Source organism: Trichoplusia ni, chromosome 27, assembly GCF_003590095.1.
Source record: "Trichoplusia ni isolate ovarian cell line Hi5 chromosome 27, tn1, whole genome shotgun sequence".
Classification (NCBI taxonomy): Eukaryota; Metazoa; Arthropoda; class Insecta; order Lepidoptera; family Noctuidae; genus Trichoplusia; species Trichoplusia ni.
Genome location: NC_039504.1, coordinates 708241 through 731133, shown reverse-complemented (window position 1 = coordinate 731133; position 22893 = coordinate 708241). Strand labels below are relative to the sequence as shown.

At 32.8% G+C, this 22893-nt stretch overlaps 1 protein-coding gene and 1 long non-coding RNA gene across 7 annotated transcripts; one reads left to right on the top strand and one right to left on the bottom strand.

The window, feature by feature from the left end:
* Nucleotides 1-26: 26 nt before the first annotated feature.
* Nucleotides 27-6390, bottom strand: LOC113505788. 3 transcript variants are annotated; one of them, XR_003401661.1, is made up of 3 exons: nt 6376-6390; nt 4492-5295; nt 27-175 (listed from the first exon to the last, which is right to left on the bottom strand). It is a non-coding gene; the product is annotated as an uncharacterized LOC113505788 (long non-coding RNA). The 3 variants fall into 3 exon arrangements; XR_003401660.1 differs by lacking the exon at nt 6376-6390 and adding an exon at nt 6038-6052; XR_003401659.1 differs by lacking the exons at nt 4492-5295; nt 6376-6390 and adding an exon at nt 1364-1881.
* On the top strand, nt 3197-21686 carry LOC113505786 (transmembrane and ubiquitin-like domain-containing protein 1). 4 transcript variants are annotated; one of them, XM_026888607.1, is made up of 10 exons: nt 6819-7093; nt 7318-7491; nt 8439-8627; nt 9199-9267; nt 13675-13803; nt 17104-17268; nt 18930-19182; nt 20235-20391; nt 20758-20891; nt 21193-21686. In XM_026888607.1, exons 3-10 carry the CDS (start codon nt 8453-8455, stop codon nt 21338-21340), a joined length of 1230 nt encoding a protein of 409 aa, XP_026744408.1. In that variant the 5' UTR covers nt 6819-7093; nt 7318-7491; nt 8439-8452; the 3' UTR covers nt 21341-21686. The 4 variants fall into 4 exon arrangements, with proteins under 4 accessions (XP_026744409.1, XP_026744408.1, XP_026744406.1 ...); XM_026888608.1 differs by lacking the exons at nt 6819-7093; nt 7318-7491 and adding an exon at nt 3197-4430; XM_026888605.1 differs by lacking the exon at nt 7318-7491.
* The last annotated feature ends 1207 nt before the right edge of the window (nt 21687-22893 follow it).

The following is a 22893-nucleotide window of genomic DNA, read 5'->3' as shown; positions in this document are numbered from 1 at the left end:
AAAACTGTGAATTTCTTCTGGTTTCACTGTTTTCGATGTTCCTAAACCTGTGAACAGAAACTGGTTATCGGAAATAGGGTGAACGCAATTACTTACTTGTTTGAACTCTTCTTGAGCTCCTAATGAAATTTTAGCTCTTTAGGCTCCCAACCAACTAATGGTTCCGACTGTAGGCCTGTAACAAAAGAAAACGATTTTAAGCATGAGTTCAATATTTTACTTATCAAATAACATTCTACTCCGCTAATTACTTATAGATAAATAAGTGTTTTTTTATCTAATCAGAAAAACAAATACCTCTCACATTATACGTGATACCAGAACATTACCACATTTTATAGCCTAGAGTTAGATTTGGTTATTGAAGCACAAAACCTAGTGAACGTGACAAATATTTACACCTACATTAGTTCTATCGCTGTTCTTTGCCTTTGTGTATCTTTGCTAAACCATAAATCCTATGAATGTGTGCCTCAGTAAAGGTCGTGGAAACAATTTATTAATGGGATAAAAACAAATGATTCATAACTTTGGCTTGAGTGTTCCTCCACGAAATTCGTGGTCAGGCAACATTGTTTTAAATATAGGATGGGAAAAAACATGTTTGTTTCTACTAAATACCTACTTTTAAATGTAGACTTTGGCCCACTTCCAATATATAGCAAATAAAACTGAAAGTGTCTATCAATAAGTAGGGCATCTAACAATTTGACTACATACGCGTGTTTTGCTAGTAAAAGGTAAAATGTGTTTTTAGATTACCGAATAGTACCAGGATATTACGACAAATAAAAACCAGTTTCATGTAATCATGCCGTTACATTTCAGAGTAAAAGGTCAAATTTACACGCTCTAAATAAGCCAGGGCCACTTATTAATGGAAAAATTCTATGTCATTAATAATGCATTAGAAGATAGTTTTCGAGAGTTTCAAAATTGTCGCGCACTTTCTAGAACGATGGTGCGACATGCCGACCGCCGACATAACGTGATCGTGGCACTGCGGTACGACAGGTTCGAACTTGCTCAATGGTACTTTGGGAAGTCTCCATTACAATTATTAAAAAATGTGTTCATATTATATTTCTTAGACTTAGTTTATACTAAACTTAGTTAAGCACCTTTTATCCAACAATCTAAGCTAGTTTAATCTCAATTAACAAAAAAATACGTGCTTGATACGCAGTACACTATTGCACAAGATTTAATATTGTGACGTTATACCAATTCTACACAATTCGAACATGGCATATCACTATAAATCATGGTGTACAATTCAGTATAACCTTTGGGACCCGTTTTTTTACACTCAACCCCTATTGTTACCGAAATAAGTAAAAAAAAACATTGTTCAAAAACTCACCAGGTTACAAATATCTTGTAACACTTCCAGTAGATTACTGAATATTCGTAATCCTCACAACAAATGAAGAGGACAATTTACGAAATACTTTATGAAAACTTTAAAAGTTAGAGTTATGTTTTTACTTTAGTATATTTAGTAATTTCTTATTCGCAATAAGCGACACGAGCACTGCGTGCGAACACAGAAAATGTTGTGCAATATTCACGGAGTCGCGTCCCATACAATTTTCCTGTATCCCCACTACCAGACATTTGCGTTCTAAAAATATCTCTCCTTTCACGCTATTGGTCGCTTCAAATGACGTCAACCAGTCAGGCCAATAGAGACGAGCAATTACCGCGGTCACGAGACGGCAGCGTTCACGATTGTACTGTAGCTATATCTACGGCTATACGCAGTCAGTATACTATACATTTATTTATGTAGATTGTTGGGGAAGCACGCTGTACAAAACTAGAGGAAATAATAGGTAGTTTCTTTTTTAACATGACTCACACGCTAGAATGCCTTTTTTTGGGTCAAAATAAATTATTATACATATCCATTTTATTTTATCAATACCTATTACTTAACAATTATTGCTTATTACTCAATCCTATTTTTCTACTACTGAAATGGTAAACATACTAATGACACATGAGCCTGACCGCGGAGATAACAACAAAGATATAATCGAGGCAGACGATTGCATAAATGTAAAGTTATGTATTTCCGTCAATTACTTATTAACTAAGTTTAGCAACAAGAGACTAATAAAGTATTTATATATATTAAAAATATTTAATGGTTTAAAGGGAATGTTAAAAAATAATTTAGTACCTACTTATTTAGTAATAAATATAAAAGCATTATTCTGTACATTGCTTATAAAGGGCTTATAGAAAAGGCGAATTAACATACTTATTTTTATTTATTATAAAGACCACAAAAACCACGTGCCAGTTGTTTGTGATAATACTATAATAGACATATTTATGTTATCGGTTTTATGACGATTGATTAGAACCCTACATAAGTTCAAAAAAGCTTCAAAAGATATCTACTATTTTATAGAACACCACAAGCTTTAATTTTAGGAGAGTCTAAAGTGGGGTGTAGTTCATTTATACTAATTATCATCTTGTTCTTCTGGAATACAGAACTGTGTTTTCAATTTTATCACTGCATTAAAAAAAAACATTACAAAGGCAGAAATAATAGCATGCTTTTGAAACACATTTAAAAGAACATAAATTTAAAAAATGACATTAAATATTAAGGTTCATTACGGATTCTTATCTGCTCACCTAATTGTATTATTTTTATACAAGGAGCATGACTTAGATATATAATAGACAAACTAATACATGCAAGCAAAAAAAGTTACAAGTATTACTTTACAAATTACCAGCAATATTTCAATGTATCTAACAAGTCAATACATGTTGACCAGTGTTTTCGTTTGTGGAAAATGACTCACCCCTTCCTGACATTGAACTAGGTTGAATAACCTCTTTTTTGCCTCAAAAGAGACTCTTAACTACCTGCCTAGACAACAACTTTGTGATGGACTTTGCGAAGCTAAATAGAGCGAATCAAAGAATAATAAAGTAGGTACATAAATCTCAAACATATCGCCATCTCTACAATGCGTGGTTATAATTTTGTAGTTTTTTTATCAGTTGGAGAAATAAAAGAAACTGAGAAAAGATACAGTTGATAATACTTATAATAATTGCTCTGGCTGTAACACACACTGTCAAGGTCTGAATATGATCTAAAATTACAATTAAGATTTTATTATTTGTAGTAGTACAACCCATGTGCTTATAATCAGTTAATAGGTGTGAAATTCGTGATCAATTTTTCACAGTAAAATATACTGATACAGCAAGTTACAACAGTAAAGGAGAAAGATCTGCCGTGCCTTTATAAGGTTTATCGAAACAAAGTAAATGCATACTATGAATATACAAACACCGCCGTAACCACTTTACGGTTCACCCATACGGCCTCTGGAGCTTGGTTAGCGTCATTTTGTTAGATAAACTTGATAAGAATGATTTGCTATTTATGTATTCTTCGATTTTTGCAATGTCATGGCTGTAATCTTATATTCTCGGAATACTTGTGCTCACCTTAACATTTAAAATGTTTACTTTCTAAAAGGTTCTGGTTTCCCTGTTTAAGAAAATTATAGTTGTCTTCTCTTATTGATAGATTAGTCTTTGCGTATATATACCCGATAAATAAGCTTAGTTATGACGTAGAACTTCGTAAATTATGTCCATTATATCATTAGATTACAATACTAGTTATAAAATTAGCTACGGTGGTTTAAAATTAACGAATTGTAGTAAAGTCTAAACGTTTTTTTCAATATATTTAATGTTTAATAATAATGATAGATATCTACTGTATAATATCCAAAGATCTTATCCTTAAATCCTTATCGTATGGGATTATCCTCTATTGATATCAACCGTGATATCTACGAACAGAGTCTCAATTCAGCTTTTTGGGGATTTTCCTTAAAATATTTGCGCGTAATCTTGGTTACCGGTTTAGCTTTCGCCGAAGAGCGAAATAGCCTGAATGGAGAAAGCTTATTGCAACTGTTGTTTGTAGGTACGAAATTAAGACAAAAGCTCTTCATTTTGTGGCCAAAGTCAACAAAAGAATATGGTGAAAATGTTAACAATCACTTATCAGCCAAATTAAATAGTACCTAAGGTAGGTAAAATTATATTTTCAGGTCCGTACAAGTGCTTCTAGAATTTAACAGGCAATTGACTTTTTAAGTGTCATGACTCAAGTTATTGTATGTAACTACTGTCATATTCAAGCATGGGCATAAAATAAATTACTGAGCAGGTAATTCATGTTATTGCGCATATTCTTATCTAGTTTCGTAGATAAAATGTTTGATTCCAAAAACAATGTACAAAATATCAGATAACATAGCCCGATACAAAGGTATTAAAGAAGATGACCAAACAAAAGCCATTTAGTAGTATGTAAAGTATAGTAAGGGGGGAATCCCCGCCAAAATTGTCAGATAGCAAAACACATATTCAGATATATAGTAAGTAGCTACATGACGTATTTAATGTTAGTAGTAAGACAATAATTACAAAAATACTCACATTGTGTTGGACATATGTCTTCTTGTAAACACTGTATTAAACTTCTTCACCTTGTCTTTCTTCTGACAACAATAACAATTACGCCACAAAGCGACCTGCTTCTTGTTTGAGCTACTAACTGTACCGTGATGCAACGTGTTTAACAGATTGTTTGATGAGAGGCAGTACTCGTTGATCATGTTAAATTTAATATCTCCGATTGCCCTTACAGCTATTTTGTGTTTTTATTTAAACAACAAATAAATATATTCGGGCGACGGTCTTCTTTCAAGACCAAAAGCGAGAACAGTAAGCGTTTGGTCTTTCAAAAACAAATTCTTACTTAGTCTAAACTATTTTTAAAAACGACACTTATTTTTCGAAGTTAACAATTTCAAGTCAAAAAAATATAACGGCTTTAACTCGTGATACGTGCAATTGTCTGGGGGTCTTAGAGAGGAATGGATGTAAGGCGCCAGTACTGGGATAACTCCGCCTCTTCAAATTGTCTGACGCAACAACGACGTTTCATTTCATTGCCGCGGTATGTCAATACTTTTTTTTTAGTGACCTAATTTTAAATCTTTAAAAGATAATTCCACAAAAATATTGGATACATATTTAATCATAAGGATGATAATAATAATCAGTACACTTGAAAGAACATATTTCAAAGCTAATAGTTGGCCGAGTATGCGTAAAACCGATAACATAATATTTTCTCTACGTCAGACGGCTGTCTCCATGTTTTGTCTCCCTCTGTCGCATTCAATATTGACATAACGCCTTCTTTATCTTGTTTTTTAATAACAACATCCAAGTTTACTGAAATACTTTGAATATTAAGTGGATAAGTTAGGTTTCTTCACATTTACCTCAAACGACTAAGTCAAATGTATAATACACTTGAATTATTTAGGATTTGCATACATTGCAGTACATACTTATTTATAAAATAAGTAGCAGGATGATGCAATTTCAATGAAGATGAAACCAGACTATCTCTAGGCTTTCAAGATACAATATATGCACTTTATGATATAAAACATGAGGTCCTTAGATTAAACAATTAAATATAAGATATTTTAAAGAAAGTAGAAATAAGATGGATAAGATTAGAAATTAGCAAAATAGGTACTATTATTGATAGTCATTAAATATTGTATTTTTTATTCAACTTGAAGGATTAAATTTAGACTAATATAAATGTATTTCCTTTTGGAGTCAATAAATAAAAATAGATGAGCTACTAGTCATTACTAAAAATTGAATTGTATGAGTTAATTAAAGCATTTAATGTTATATTAAGCTTCAACGGTAATGCCTTTTAAACGGTTTTGTGGGGCATTTAATTTAGTGATTAATGTTATAAGAAAGAAATAAAGACATTTGAACTTTGAAGTATTATTTACTACTCCAAGAAGATACAGTTACTACTAGGTATAATTATTTATTATACCTTTAAAACAGAATTAAATATACTAAATAAAGAATTAAATATGTATATACTTATGGAAAAAGTTAAAATAGAAGAAAAAGTAATAAAATATTCAAATTCTATACTTACAATTATAATAGGTAATTCCGGATAAAATTGTTCACTAATATTATATAAAATGTATATTTTATTTATTTTTAATTAGATAGTGTCTTTACACACCTACTTTCCACAGGACTTAAAACGAATAGCAATCGGTATGTCTACCTATTCAAACGAATAAAACAAGAACTAAGGAGAAGAAACGTGTTGTGTAGGCCACATACAAACCCAAAAGGGTGAATAATGAGAATCTATAGTCTTCTTATTATAAAAGCCTACAACTTACATAGCTACTACTATAATACTATAGAAAGAAGGTGCTACAATATAATGTAGGTACATTGTATGCTATTTCAAAAACTTACCACAACTTAGGATAAATTCAATAAAAATAACACAATTGACTTGAACTTTTATAATAATTTATTAGCTTTCACTTTCACCTTTTTCCTCTTGTTGGCTTAGCTTTACTTAGAAAAGCAATAAAATTTAAATTACATTGAAAAATGTATCGTAATGGCGCCAAAAACTGTTTTTCCACAGACAACACGAATACATTTAACAGTGTTGCCAAGTTTTGAAGCCCGTTTTCCAGTCAAAATGCATCCGAGAAATGTCAAAAAACAACAGAAATATTGTTAAAGTAATAGAAAAATTTAAGTAGAAATCACAATCCCGAAGTAATTATATTCTAAAAGAAGCATAGTTCCTGAAGTTCTATTTAGTAGTAAAATTAGTCTACAGTTACCATATGACAATAACCTTGAAGTTGAGATATAATAAAATTACATTTTTAATCTGTTGTGCGGATTTTCTTCAATTTTGTGTTCTCGAGTTGTGATACATCGGGATAAAATTTAACAAATTTTTACATGTAAAACTGATAATTATCCCGTGGCATTGTAAAACGATTCTAGTGCACTTGTGATTGATATTCTTATGGTGAAAGCTTTCAGTTTGGGTGTAAATTTTGCTATTGGCGAGATGTTTTATTACCACAGAGCCATTGAGTCGCAATAATTGTAAATATTTGCCAATTCTGCTATTTTCCGTGAGTGGAAGCTAAACTTGAAGTAGTGTGAGGTAAAGACTATTGTGTTTTTTTATGTATGACCTTGAGTTAGGTTGAATTGAATCTAGAAAGGTGAGGCGTTTGTATATTCTGTCTATAAATGTTGGCCGTCTTAACGTCTGACGCAGAACCTGTACATAACTAGCCATAATCAGTGGGTACATGTTTAATAATATGTCTAATATCGTTAATAACGTGTTACTGCATAGATAACAACCTTTTATTTACTTTAAAGACAGATATCGTGAATAATATTGGAACATAGCACTCTAAAGTCAAATGATGGTATATTATAATCAATAAAATGATATGGACATGCACATTATAATCTTAATTAAGTAAATAATCACAGAGAAAACCGCCCCTAAGATGACCCACTGACCAAAATTTCAAAATCATTGTAAAACATGTAAGAAAATTTATACATACTTGGTTCAATGCAACCATAATATTTATAATATAACATTAATATAATAAAGGCATGTTTGTGAGAATGTTAGCCAATTATGATACATTTTACTATGGAGGTTGCACCGCAGGATGTAGCTATAATTTACATCACTTTTTCAAATACTAGTATAAAAAGGAATCAAGATTTAATTAAATGGTTCATATTATCCTTATTAAAATATTTTCAAATATGCTTAAAATGTTTATAAAATTTAGAGCATTATGTGAACCTGTTTGTGCAACTTTCATGGGACATACATAAAACTTAACGACTTAAATACCTAAATTACTCATAACTGATTAACTGAGTATCATGAGTAACTTTATAAATAAGTCATTCACATATAAAACAAGGCCTTGGAATCTTGCATTTTAATCATATTATGCTTATTAGATAAACTCTTAAGAGTTCTTGGGCAAAATCAATGATATACCTTTGATACATAAATGTAATAAATAAGTAGACTAATTCAATCCTGTTAGACAACCACATAAATATTATAAACAAATAAGAATTTCATTTTGCAATTAATTGCTGTCATATTTTATTTTTGAATTACTTATAACAATTTCAGCGACTTAATTATTTCCAATTATCGCATAATAACTAGAGTTGTACTGAATAATGGTTATACCAAGTACTATTTGGTTTAACCTGTGTCAGACCCAAAAATCAGCTGAATTATTCAGTTTACCATTTTATTGCTTCGCTGCATAAAAAAAAAGCTGAATGCAGAATGAATATAATGGTGTATATTGAATAACAACCATACTAATACACAAAATGTAGTGTATAACTGTTATATGTCCCAACACATAAATAAATAAATAAAATAGTTATGCTGTTTCACATGGTTGATTATCCTTCAAAACATTTTATTCTAAAATATTTTGTTTTCCTTTTAGGTTCTAAGCCAAGCATGACTTTGATAGACGGCGTGGGGGATGAAGTAGTGCAGTTCATAGCTGTAGTATTAGTTGTTGTGGTGGCGGCTCTCGCTTGGTTGTCAACCAATGCCCGGCCGGATCGGTACCAAACTGTGCTGGTGATGCGCTCACGGACACACCATCCGGTCACAGTGAGCATAAGAACAAGTAAGTACATTAAACCACTGTTTTACTATGCAACATAATAATTGGGAAATTACCTAGCAGCCATTTTTTTTTAACTTAAAATAACTGGTGTTGCATGGAGGAGGCAGTGGATATTAATAAAAACAGAATATCATATGACATTGAGAAACCATGAAGAAAAAAAGTCAATGGGCATATCAGGATGTATAAACATATTGTACAAATCTTTACTATTGACATGTAACAGGCCACTGTTGCATATCAATTCTATTTCTATCCCATCTCACTTACACCTCTGTTGTGTTTGTCAATTATTTTAACATAAAAATTGTTTCAGCTAGATTGTTGTTTAATGATTCATTTCTAATTCGTAATTTTACGACCATGAAGCAATGTAAATTGGCAACACGTTAAACTAACATTGTACTAAAGCCAACATTTGTTTTGCTTCTTAGAAACGAAAGCTATTGTTGATAAACAAAGTGTTAGTCACTACAACACTTCATAATTACATGTTGCAAAATGAATGATACCAAAAACGAATAGTAATCGGGCTTTTCGAACGTGATTGCTACATAAGTTGTGTTTGCAGGATCAAACCTGATGTTATCAACAACACAAACAAATTCCACTATGCAAGTTGTCACATCAGATACGCCAGGTAATTACGTTTTTATTCGCTTTTTTGCCTAGAATAATGCGCCTTACAACTCACCAAAACATAGGTGACGTAATGCCTGTTATTATAATCTTGTAAATAAAACTTGGACGGGGAAAAGCATGTTAGCGAATAGGATTTTTTTTTGCGAAAACTTTGCAATGTTGTCATTTGGGTAATATCATGCTAGTTGACATTATGAAAAATAAAGCTTAATATACATATAGCTATCCACATGGATTATAGAATTCAAAAGTAATTTACATAGCATAAGTATTTGAAATTTTTACACAATACTAAATTTGTACCAAAAAAAAGAAATTATTTTGAATTTGGAACCATATGACCATGAACGCTTTTGATTGGCTTACTTCAATGTGACAGTAGTTTGTTGTGGTGTTTACAGAGCAAGTGACGCGAAATCTTTCTGAATTTGAAATATTATTAATGTTATTTTTAAAATTCATAAATGTTGATTTGATACGTGGTAATACATAACTGTTCCTTTAAAGGTACAAGGTAAGTTCTGTGTGGGAACTAATTTTTTTGGAACGATTACAATAAGCATCTCGTCATCTTTATGGGTCTATATGTGCTCCTGGTAATATCATACTATTATAAAATTGATTTTTTTTTCGAGTAAAGTACAGGCTAAAATTTTTTTTAAATAAATATAATGTCAAAACTCTTTGACTCGACTTGCTCTCCACAAACGCTACTTAGGTACTACGCCACCGTTTAACATCACAAAGTGATCAACGTTATATTGCTGAACCAAGATTCTTGAGAGCTTAAATAGCTTATGATGTAATTCCTTTTTAAACAAAATATTTATATGTATGTATATGAAATAAATATTATTTGGATTTTAGAAACTACTCAAATAGTAAGCAGCTACAGAAAAACTGTTAAACTGTTTAGGTATAAGCTACACTCTTAACATGATAACTTGAGAAGTCCTCAGCATCTTAATAGTGTGAATAAAATGACTTATAACGTGACTTAGAATATTAGTCTTTAGAACTTTAGATGGGCCGGATTTAAAACATTTACCAACATGTTGCTCGGTTCTAATGCGGCATTCTTCTTAAAACCTCAGACCGCCGAACATCTTGTGTTTAAATTAACATCATTAAATCTATTAATATGTATGTTTGTCTGTACCATTGTATGCTTAATAGCACCTGATTTATCTAATGACCTGTTGGCAGTCGGAATGATAACAAAACATGTGACGTTACTGATTCATTGCTTTGCTTGTTAGAACTAAGAAACCATTATTATTATATTGAGATTAAATTATTCTGTTGTTAGTGTTCAGTACATTCTGGTATTGTATAAGCAATGAGCACCCGGTTTGTACTTCCACAACCCTACTTTTAACCCTATGGCACAAACACAGCCCTACTAATATTATAAATGCGAAACTAACTCTTATTATGTCTGTCGCTTTATTATTACGCTGTATTACGCTTTCACTTCTAAACCACTGAACTGATTTTAATGAAATTTGGTATAGAGATCTGAGGGCACGGCAGTGCCCCTGCCAAGTCTCGAGCAAAACGGGCACGGCCGTACCATCTTTTCTCGAAGCGATTCGCGGCTGTTTCGCCCCCCCTGTATCTTCGACGTGGACAAAGCTAGGAGTTTAGCTTTTCGGGGAATAATAGTAGGCATTAGAACAAGCTTAAGTTCGAAATTACATGCCAATTGAATTAATGGTTTAGGAGTTACGGTCGATCAAAGTTACACCATTTTGTCACTCACTGACTCACTGACTCACTGACTCACTGACAGATCATCAAAAATCTAAGGTACTTCTAGCAGACTTAGAAACTTCAAATTTTGCACCAAGATAGGTCCTTAGCCACATATAAAGGAAAAATTATAAAAACATTAAAAAATAATATGCCATAGAAAACAATTTTATATTTGCGGTTTGGCAAGAACATTATGTATGGATTTTGACTGCATTGTTAACTTTGTTCGTTGTTTAAGTACCTATTCAATTGGATGAATACATACATAGAATAGAAAAGAATAATATAAATGTAATACACAGACTATCATTAATACAAATTAATACATAAAATTCATAATTCATAAAATTAATAAAGCTAAAACTCCATTGTATTGCGATAAATATTGTATGCGCGCTCGATAGATGGCGTTGTACGTGTCTGAATCGCGCTATGGTTTCGTTACAAAGCGCAGTCTAAGTAGTACTTCAGAATAATTCGATAATTTTCATTTGATAGCGCCACCTGTCTATGAAAAACCATTTCGAAACTAAAAAATATTGTAGTGATAATTGATATTCGGAGAACTTTACGTGTTATTTAGTTTAGTTTAGCTATAGTTTGTAAGTTAGTAGATATATATATGCATACAGTGACTTGGCAATGAGCACAAATTAAAAGCTGCTTGATGCCTGGAATTATGTGCAAATGTTACTGACGAGACCAGTGATCAGATTATTTGTTATGTGTGAATCATGATGGTCACTACCGACTACATGCTCCAATACAATAATTAAGAATACCTTACGGGCCATCGCTTTATGAAAGTAAATGAATCGAGAGTACACTAAGACTGACTGCCGTTGCCGAAATTCGGTTGGGACGACACGGATAAACCAAAAGAAAATTAATTTTGTGATATTAATGTTTACGCATGCGGTGTGTGTAACTTTCAACTCCTACAAATATGCCGTTTTATTTGTTTCTTCTTGTGCTCATTGCCAAGTCACTATAATTATAATATAAAGAAAACTATTGATACAATTACTAAATGTTGATTTATAACTACAAAATATTTTGAATAGGACTTGGCTTCTATGAGATCTCAAAACTTTTTACGATGGAAAGACTGCATCGAGAGACTTGGCATTTTTTTACATTTAATGTTTTTGGTGGGATAGAGTTGACCTTGAGAAAGAACAGGATAGTTTTTATCCCGGACTTTTGAAGAGTTCTCTTGGAAACGCGATATAACCGACCTCAACGCGGGCGAAGCCGCGGGCGAAAAGCTAGTTCTTCTTATAATATGTTTACAAGCCTTATCATGCCTCACGTGTATCCGTAGCTAATTACAATAGCACAAAAAGATAATGTCGATAAATTATTTGTTAAGCTAAAAAACAGACAGAAGAACATCACATTACACGTTATAGTTTATTTGATTTGAAATTTGCATATAAATCTTCCATATTATCATGCTTTATTTAATTAAGTCAAATTTGTTGTACATACCTATAAAATTAAATCTCCTAAAACTTTTATATTGTAAGGACAAACATTAAAACTTGTTTATTAATTAGCATTTGCGTCACGATTTTTTTAATAAAACCTTGTTTGTCTTTATAAAGTTCAATGTGTCAATAAATGTAGATGTTTTAAGGCCAACCACGTTCTTGTTCTTATTTATTAATTATACCTATTTATAAAGTCAAAGTAGACTTAGAATGGGCTATTTTTGTAATTGATTGAGTAATACAAAGGCTGTTTGTGTGTTTCCATAAGTAGGTCGCATTAACAAATATAATTTAAAATTGAAAACAGAAAATTCAAATTCTTTAACTTAATTCTGTCTCAATAAGGCTGTATAAAGCTGATCGCACATTTGACAGTATCGATCGTGTCGCACGTGCCCTATGCGACGCACGTGCCGTAAAGGGTCGTACGACTTTTACTCTATAAATACTCCAAGAATGGAATACAACAAGGTATACATAATATCAATTCAAACGTCCTGATAAAGTATAAACTTTAGGTGCTACAATATTGCAAATAAAAGAACTACATAATATTTTAGAACATCCGTAACACCAAGTATCAAATAGTTTAGTCGTAAACTATATTTTAAGGTGGCATTAATGTTCTGATTATGCACTAACGTTATAGTTAATATTTTGTGTCTGTCGAGAATATATTATTAGAAATATGTTATTTCATAATATAACATATTTTATTAAAATATAACATTTTTATATTTAAATTATTGAGTTACCGTTGTCGTATAAGAATACCCGACCTATAATAGACCCTAAGCTATTCACTCATAATAGTATATGACATACAGTTTTTTTAAAGTGACACATTTTCCTTTGGATCTTATTAATTAATCTTAAGTTACTTGATTTTATTTTGTTGAAAAAGCTTGTGACTCAGGATGCAATCCATATCCGTCTGTAGTATATATAATACTCATTACTTTACCTTGATAGTAACACCTGTTTATTCACACGTGCATTTGACGACAAACTACTATCGACAGAACCATATTAGCCAAAAGAATAACGAAAAATCACCTTTATTGCTTGCGAAATAAAGGCAAATTCTACTTAAAATAATTATAATTATTCATTATGCATTTCTTCAATGTCAATTGAATAATCATTTAATTTGACAGGTGCTGGTACAGAAACAACTGAAGAAAACAACGCGAGGGTCATACCGCTTCAGGAAATGGACAGTATAGTGGACGCCGATATGGCAATGTTGGATAACAACCGGCTACATTTCTACAGGAGAATAGACTGTAAGTAAGACATTTTTATTATTATCATTATCTTTAGGCTACTTAACCACTTTGCCAACGTATTATTGTGCTGGGAAGATGCTTAAGAGAATACCAAATAGTGTCATTTTAATCCAATTTCCATTCATTCTAAGACAGGTAATTGTTTTACTGGCTCATGTATAGCTTATGTGCTGGGTGGTATTCTTTAGTGTTCGTAGTAGATTCTGCTTTGACAGTGGCATGTGTTTGTTTGTATCGTCCCACTCACTGCTCGGCAAAAGCAGCCCTCCATTCCTACCATGTAAAAATTTTCGGCTAATTAATTTTCTATATGACAGGTCTTTATTGTAGGTGATTATGGAGATAAACATTGCTGTTTGTTCACCCGTAAAGATATATCAGTTTTATTAAACTGATTAATTCATAAATATGTATATGATAACTGACTGAATCATATATTTATCAAAGAGCAATATTATAAGTTGATGTTTTGCCTCAAGCTATCTCTATCATCATAATCTATTTATCAATAAAGAAGCGACTGATAACATTTAAAACAGTCTTGGTTATTTTGTTTGCGCAATAAGTGTAGGAAGCGAAATACTTGTCTGGTCAAGATAAGGGGCATTATGTATTTGTGTAGATACTCTGTGCTTTTTTAACATCCAATGATGATGACATACAAGGCGATTCCAAGTTATAATTATCAGCCGCTGAACACTTAAAAAAGTTTAGTTTAATTGGAATGTACGATGTTTAACAAGAGGAGGATACTATTAGACAAGATAAAACAACCAAGTCGCTGTATCTGTGTAGCCATTAAGATTCAGACACTATCAAAGTTAATACGTCATCTCAAATGTAGGCTGGTTGGCGCTGATCTTTATCTTTGTTAAACAAATTTTCCGGATAGATTAGCATAGCCGAAGTATGATTCAGAGTAACACGGACGCTTTTTATCACATAATACCTTTACACGTCCTTATACATTGGTCGACAATACAAGTTAAATATTTTTTAGATAAAACCAGTTTTTGTCACTATATTAACACGAAAGCCTTCGTTGAGGCAGGTTATATGTAATTATAATTTATCATATAAAAACAAGTATCGTATACCATGTCGATAATATGTTATAAAAAAAGATTTGGTATGCGGCATTTTGAAATAACATGTATGGCAGTTGTTAATATGCAAATCTAAATTATGTAAACGTAATAAAATATTAGTGTTTCTAAGGAACATAACTTATTTTTTTATTTAGACCGGTAGCGTTCTAAATTATAGCAAACATTCGGCATAGTTTAAAATTATTATGTTGGAAAAATTCTTAACAGAATAGGAATACATAGTTTCAAATTCAATCCGCCTGCCATGCATTCACCGGCCTTTGTAAATAGCAGTACCGGGGTCCGGCTGGGTGACTGTCACTTGAATTTTTGTGGAGCCAATCGCGACACAAGGATAAAAATCGTAAATGCGGGAGTTGATGCAATAAATTGACCCTACTAATGTCACAAAGTACACTAGCACTGATATATTTATAAGTTCCATTTATCTCTGAATTTCTATCATTAACGTCCAACCAAAGGCTATTTTGTTACAAGACCCTAGTTGTGATTGGATTTCATTGCTAGGATTCGCACATTTTAAAATAATATCTTATTCAATCAGTTAAAAGTACATCATATTAAATTATGTATTTTTTTATAGTTTAAATGTATTGTCTTATAAAATATATACGATATATATATTATGTATACTTCACAAAGATATTAAGATCAATATCACCGCTTAATGATAATCAATTTTTCTATGATATTTAACATTAATTACTTTTATCTAATTCCTTGATGATTCTTATCACACAGCAAACGACTGATGAAATATAGGTATGAATTATAGGTTATCGAAAGCTCCAATGTGACCTAGGTCATAAGAAGTAACTTCTTTGAATTAAGCTGATCATCGCCCAGTTCGTTGGAAAGTACTTTTCAGTTTTCGGTTAATATACTTCATATGACACTCACAAAAATCCAGGAGTTACAAACTAAAATGTCACAAAAACATGAATTGTAATATCATTGTAGATTATGGTTTAGAATTAGGTATTCTTAGGTATTTAATCATTGTTCAGTAAGTATATCGTAGACTTAGTAAGTTAGCACAAATACTAACCAATGGGATCCGCCTTTTATGATCATACGGCCAAAAACCATGGCTTGTACACTCGCTTCCGCAACTGCAATAGTCTGATTTTAAGAGGATTTTAAGGTTTATATTCTAACGTGAAAGTTTAATAATCAGGACCATCCCATGGTGAAATCATTATACCTTTAAAAAACTTTAATCTAACGCCGTTTTTACAACTTAATGATTGTCCATATCTAGTCTTCTATTATTCCTTATATGTGTCTAGCAGTCGTTGGTACAAATTATTCCAAGATGTATCTTGTGATTGTTAACGTAATCACTCACACGAAACGTTTACGTGATCGCCTCGCCTTAGTTGGCCTATGGTCAGGATTACTGTTAAGGAAAATCTGCTCGCTAATCATCATTATTTGTAATTCACGGTTTTTTGAATATGCTACTTATTTTTATGTAAATTGTTTTGCGGTATCAAAAGCCAAATTATTACAGTACGCATTTGACAATTTTTTGACTGTCGGCTATGACGGCTATATATGTATAACACCTCAATCATTTAGATTCTAGTAATCCATTCCCAATTTTATATTTTCTTACTAAGCTAACTTTCATTATTATCCAAATTGCAAAATAAATAAAAGTTAATTTGTCACAGCCTGTTTGTAATATTATTTTATTTATGTATTTTAAAATATAGAATTATAAAAACTGACATAGTCAAGTGCCGTTAAGAATGAATGGTAAGTCTTCTTTATGAGCACATTATCAATATAATATAGTTGTTAAAATATGGATTATGTTTGTGCGAATAGCTAAAACATACAAATGTCTTACTAATGAGGATGTGTTAGTCTAAGCTCTGGTGATGATCTAAAGTTCAAACCCATTATGTTAAGGTTGTCGTTTTGAAAATTATCCCGATATAATATAAAATTAAAATAATAAATAATTATATTTTTGCATTTAAGTTAATTTCATAGCCAAAATTACCTTAAGCTGATCAAAATTTATAGCAAAGGCAACATTTACTGTAGAAAATGCCAAGTTCATCATGTTTGGGTCAGCGGTTTTTATTTCAAGTCAAATATAATAAACATATCCATTCAAAACAGATATATTAAATTTAGTTCGTGTTAACGTTGCTTTTATGGATCATGTTTGTTTCAGCTCCAAGCAGCCCGAATAGTCCCATAGAACAGACGAATGACGAGAGCGAACCCCACGAGGAGGTGGAGCCGGCCAGCAACGCTCAGATCCGGGAGATGGACAGCATTGTCAGCGCCATGGAGGCTGACGTCACCACCGGCTGTGACTTCTTCACTAGAGCTAATGGTACGTATTGCATATTCCTACTTCATGCTCAAATAAATCGTGTTCTGGGAAAATCATTCTCTCCTTTTTAACATTCATATTCCAGAGAGTTACGTTTGTCAATGTACAAGTAACTTATTTGATAGGTTAAGTGATCCCAGCTACTAAATAAGGGTGTAACACATTTGTCGAGCAGAGGGAATAATGAAATGTTTATTATATTTAAATGCAAATCAGTTTGGTTAAACATAAAGATCAAATCGGCAAGCCCTTGTTGCTTTATAAGCGGCAAGGTAGGCGACTTAATAAAGGGCAACCATAAAGAACGGAATTAATAATTACAAATAACGATCTTCAAAATAACGTTTAAAGTAAACAATTTTATCATATTACCTGATTAACATAGATTATATAGTTGATTTTATTTGTGTGTTACGTCTTAGTTGTTTCCGATCTCACGGAATGGATCGTTACTCGTTATTTATTATTTTATCGTCTAATTTATTTTGTAACAACTTTACCGTTAAACATTTTTGCTAATTTTAATGTATGTAGTTAACATAATATAAGCGTCGTCTGCCTTTATATTTTTACCTTTTCTGCCCTTCCAAAGGTTGTCTGGAAGATATCACTATTAGCGATAAGATCGCCATTATACCGATATACTTTATGTTACTAATTTCACTGTTGTCATTCTATGGTGCACAATATTCTATTCTAGTCCTACCTCCAAACCTCAATGATTTTGCTACTTAGTAACGATTTAGATATGTTTGCTTCTTAGTCTGCTTAACTAAAAAGTACTCAGAAAAGTCGAAAAATCGACATCATCTAGTAACATGTACGGTCGGGGACAAGATTATATCCATAAACCAGTGTTAGCTAAGTCATCAATATACGTGTTAGGCAAGGTTTGAGTAGATTATATTCAGCCCCAATTCTAACTTCTTACGTTTTGTTATGTTAGTTTTTTTCTGCTTGTAACACCTCGCCGCATTCTCCGCATCCAGGCTCAGTCATATTTTTTAAGTCGTAGTTCGAATCTGGCTGGAAACAGTCCTACGCTACGATTAACGCCAATACTACGTTTATGGAAATTACCTTTCTGATAACCTCTTCCCCCTCTTTCTACACTTAACAACAAGTAAAGATTTGCATAATATTTCATGTGACAGTTAAATGTACCTCACTTAAATCGCTACAGTATTTCATTTGTTTAGTGATTAATATTGCATCAGCAATTAGTCACCCTGTAAAGATGTGTGCGGGCATCTTGACTCAATTATGTTATTTTTTCCTATACGCATTCACTTAATTGAATACATATTTTGACAAACAGAATAATTAACACTGTGCCTATTATAAAACCATTCCATACGTATAAGTTTAATCAGATAACTAACAATAGTTTCGAAACTCTATTAGTAACAGTACGCATAGTCAATAAATAATAACTGACTTGTTGCGAGCGCTATTTTGCAGCTTTATTTTTTAAGCGACTTCAAAAAAAGAAGGTTCTCATTTACTTAAATATTTCTATATCGATTTAATAATTTATTTCGGTATTATTCCTATATCAGAACACCGAATAGATGCCCAAACATCAACTCCTTGTAATGGAGTTGATGTTTGGGCCAAGACAATTATCCTCACCAACATCTAATGTTATGATCTTATTACAGAATCTAACTCATCTTCAGTAATACCGACGACGATCAAAAAAGATGACGTCAAAGAAGCAAATGCTCCATCGACAGCTAATGTACAAAAAACATCGGAAAGTGTGAATACAGAAAACGCTCAGTCCACGGAAAACGTAGGCGATGCACCGACGGAACAGGACACCAGGAAGATACTGATCAAACTCAAATATCTGAATGACACGCTAAAAGAGGTTGACGGCAGTCTTGATGAGCTGCTCAAGGATTTTAAATGGTAAGTCACCTGTATTAAGGAAATGGGGGCTTATGAATTGTCGCCAAGTAACTGTTATACGATAATCAAGATGGGCCTACGATATAGTTAAGGCTCCTGGTCGAGTCTGGATGAGGCTGGCGCATGACCTTATAAATTGGCACGAGAAAGGGGAGGACTATGGCCCATGAACTGTTACACATCCGGTTTTATTGAAATAATCTTATTTCGTTTACACGGCGTTGCAAAATAAGTCCTGTTTCTTGTATAACTCTCTGCAACTCGTCTCGTTCATTACTGTAAAAGGTTTCAAAATAGTTTTGTATCAAATGGGCAAAGTTTTAGCTAAAGCCTAACTGAATAACAAAGCAAAAAAGGTTAAATAAAAAAATCTGGTTGTTAATCACACCTCCGCAAATTATCTCGCAAAAACATTAATGTACTAGGAAAAAATGTAGCATGTTATTCTTGTTCATTATGGCCACAGTAAAACCTCGTGATAGACTAACCGGTCGGAAAGTCGATATTCGTAAACGTGACTAAAACAGTATAAACAGGCTTTGTTTTTTTCTTAACGATCGTTCCTAAGGTTTCTTATTCACGCGATAGCGCAATTGTATATAAGGCTACTTAATTACCAGTCACAATAACCAAAGCCTTGTTTAGTATGAAGTGAAGATTTGATAAACACTTTGTCTAAATGAAGATAAAAATATGATAAGAATAATTAAATATTTGAATAAAATGCTACTAAAACATTTTTTATAGCTTATCTATTCATTTGAATTTACACTTAACTGCTTTTAAGTTAAAAGCTATTTTAAAATAATTCAGTACGTATTACTAGTAATTTTTCATAGGCATGTATATAAAACTATTTGTTTAAGAATTGCAGAGTCATTAAGTTAATATAGAGAATAACAATATATAATTAACTATTGAGCTTTGCTAGTGTTGTAGATGGACACAAAAATCAAAGTTGAATCATTTTCAGCCGCATAATTAGCATTGGGTTTTGTTGTTCCTTGTAAATTACGGACATATTATAATTTTATCGTTCTGTCTCATTCCAGGCGCCACTTCTCATCCGAGCTGACGGCAGAGAGCCGAGTCCGCCTGATTTTCAACGGGCGCGTGTTGATCGACGACGCGGCCACGTTGCGCGCCTGCGGATTGCATGATCGAGCCGTAGTACATTGTCTTGTACATCCTAAACGTACTACAAGTCAGGTGAGAGAGACATTTAGAAATTATAAAAGAAGTCTGTTGCTGCCTGTGTTTTGACATCAGACAAACGTTTTCATACTTTCGAATAGTAAATACATATTAAATCTGTAAATATTACATAGAGACCTCCTTTTATGTAAATTACCTATGCTAGCAGATAGCATTAAAGCTTTGCATAATCGAGTCATTTATCAAAAGAAGATACAAATAGTTAGTGGCTACTAGTAATACTGATAACATGATGATCTTGGTGTAAAATCTTTTTAAATTGCCTATATTTATCAGTTAGGCTTGTTTAATCGATATTCTATGTGAATTTTAACAACTGTGTCCCAATTTGCATAACTTATAAGAACGTATCCATTCCAGCCGCGCGGGACTCCAGAAGAGCCTGCAGTGAACCCGCCAATGACAGAGGGCGCGCAGCCGGAGCGCGCCTGGGACCTCGAGAACATACTCATGACGCTCGTCTCTGTCGCACTCACCGTCGTATGGTTTTTTAGGTTAGTCAATACTTTTACTGGATTAAAGTGTGGAAAAATTAGATGATGCACAATAAAAACCTGGATCTTTAGACTCAGACCTACACAAAAATTTCGACTCATCAATCTGTCATTTGAAATAAAGGTACGTAGATGTAGTGCGTAGCAAACTTGTGTTCATGATCCAAACCCAAAACCTTGCTTGTATGAAATTTAACTATTTACATTCAAAATTGTAACTTTGTATTTTATGCACATACTACTCATAAACTTTAGTTGTATTTCCTATATCAGCTTAATTAAATTGGTATATTATTTCCAGATGTGAATATTCGAACATGTTCACGGCCAGCGCCAGTGTGGCCCTGTTCGGGCTGACGGTGTTCTACAGCGTGGCCATCTTCGGGCTGTACCTGTCGGACACGTTCCAGTTCGACCGGCGGCCCGCGCAGCCCGTGCCCAACAACTAGTACCAGCCCGACGCCGCACAACTAGTGAGCTTCGGAAACTATACATATGCCGCCTTTTCTACTGTGTTACGAAGGTAGCGTTTGGATATGTCTAGCTAACAGTAGCGTGGTGGCTGCGTATCGGCTATAACTGAATCTTGTTTCATATTGTTAATTTATTTTATATCTGTAAGTTAACTATTAGTAGTCTGACGAGTTAAGTAACTATAAATAGATCTGTGACTGTTTCTAAGAAGTTTTAGGCATTAATGGTAGAACTGAATATTTTTGCTTTATATGAAAACATATATTCCTTGATGTCTTTGTAAAATGGCATAAAAATCTTGTGTAATCGCCACGCTCAGGGACCGGACAACCCCACTTTAGAGTTAAGCCGTTTGACAGGGTAACCCGTACACGGGGTAACTCATATCGCAGTGTTACCTTTTATTCGAGTTACATCCTCGAAACCCAGCGAAATGGTTAACACCGTCATTATGGTAACCACGTGAAGGGGTTAACCCCTTCAATAACTTAAGCCTTTGAAGAGGTTACCTTCACGAAAGGCTTTTATTCGTGTTACCCTGAATTACCCACTAAACTTGAGCTGCATACTTGCACCCTAGCGGCCCCTCATTGCTTTACTAAGACTACAACTGATTTTCTTCTATCGCCGACGCGTCGCGCCGCGACTCGCGCCTCTCGGACAAACTGCCTACGCGCGAAACGTCGCGTCAGCATGATAAGAAAACCAGCCATATAGGTAACGAGCTGTTGCCCGCGACTTCGTCCGCGTGGTTAGAAGATATAAGTTAGGAATTTTTGAACGAAAGCCCTCGAAGATTAATATTTTTCCCCGGTTTTGCCTCATTACACACTTTTTATTAGCTTCACCTGTATGTTTGTAACCGACTTCTTTGGGCGCGATTTTGACCCACTTTAAACGGCCAGATTTCGTTCAAACTTAGTAGATTTATTGAGGACCGATGGCAATACACTAATTTGATAAAATTATTCCATTTTTCAATTTGCAAAATATGTTTTTTGTTAATTTTTAGGGGTATTTTATGTCGTACATGAACTGGGCTACTTTTATAAGACGACTAAAAATTAACGTGTATAAAACCGAACTTAAAAAATAGAAAATAAATTTAAATGAATTTAAATTAAGAAAATAGTGTTAAAAATTTCAATGAATATAAATTAATAATAGTGTGAGTAAAAAAAAATGTGGGGCGCATGGTGTCAATGGTTATAGATATTTTGTTGACAGTTATGAGTAGAGTGATTATCATTTCGATAAGCTTTTTTTTAAATAAAATATTTTTTTTTACTCTCACTATTATTAATTTATATTCATTGAAACTTTTAACACTGTTTTCTTAATTTAAATTTATTTTCTACTTTTTAGTTCGGTTTTATATAAAAAAGCGTGTTTTTTTAGTTTTTTTAAACTATTATTTATTTTCCATTATATCTTCGCTCCTATTAGTTGCAGCGTGATTTTATTTAGCCTAAAACCTTCCTCGATTAATAGTGTATTGAACAAAAAATGAGATCACATTTTTTAGATG

Bases quoted from the DNA above. Each gene is read 5' to 3' on its own strand.
- LOC113505786 (XM_026888608.1), top strand. From the start codon at position 8,453: ATGACTTTGATAGACGGCGTGGGGGATGAAGTAGTGCAGTTCATAGCT. The intron at 8,628-9,198 runs GTAAGTACATTA...TTGTGTTTGCAG, and splicing joins CACAGTGAGCATAAGAACAA to GATCAAACCTGATGTTATCA. The intron at 17,269-18,929 runs GTACGTATTGCA...ATCTTATTACAG, and splicing joins CTTCTTCACTAGAGCTAATG to AATCTAACTCATCTTCAGTA.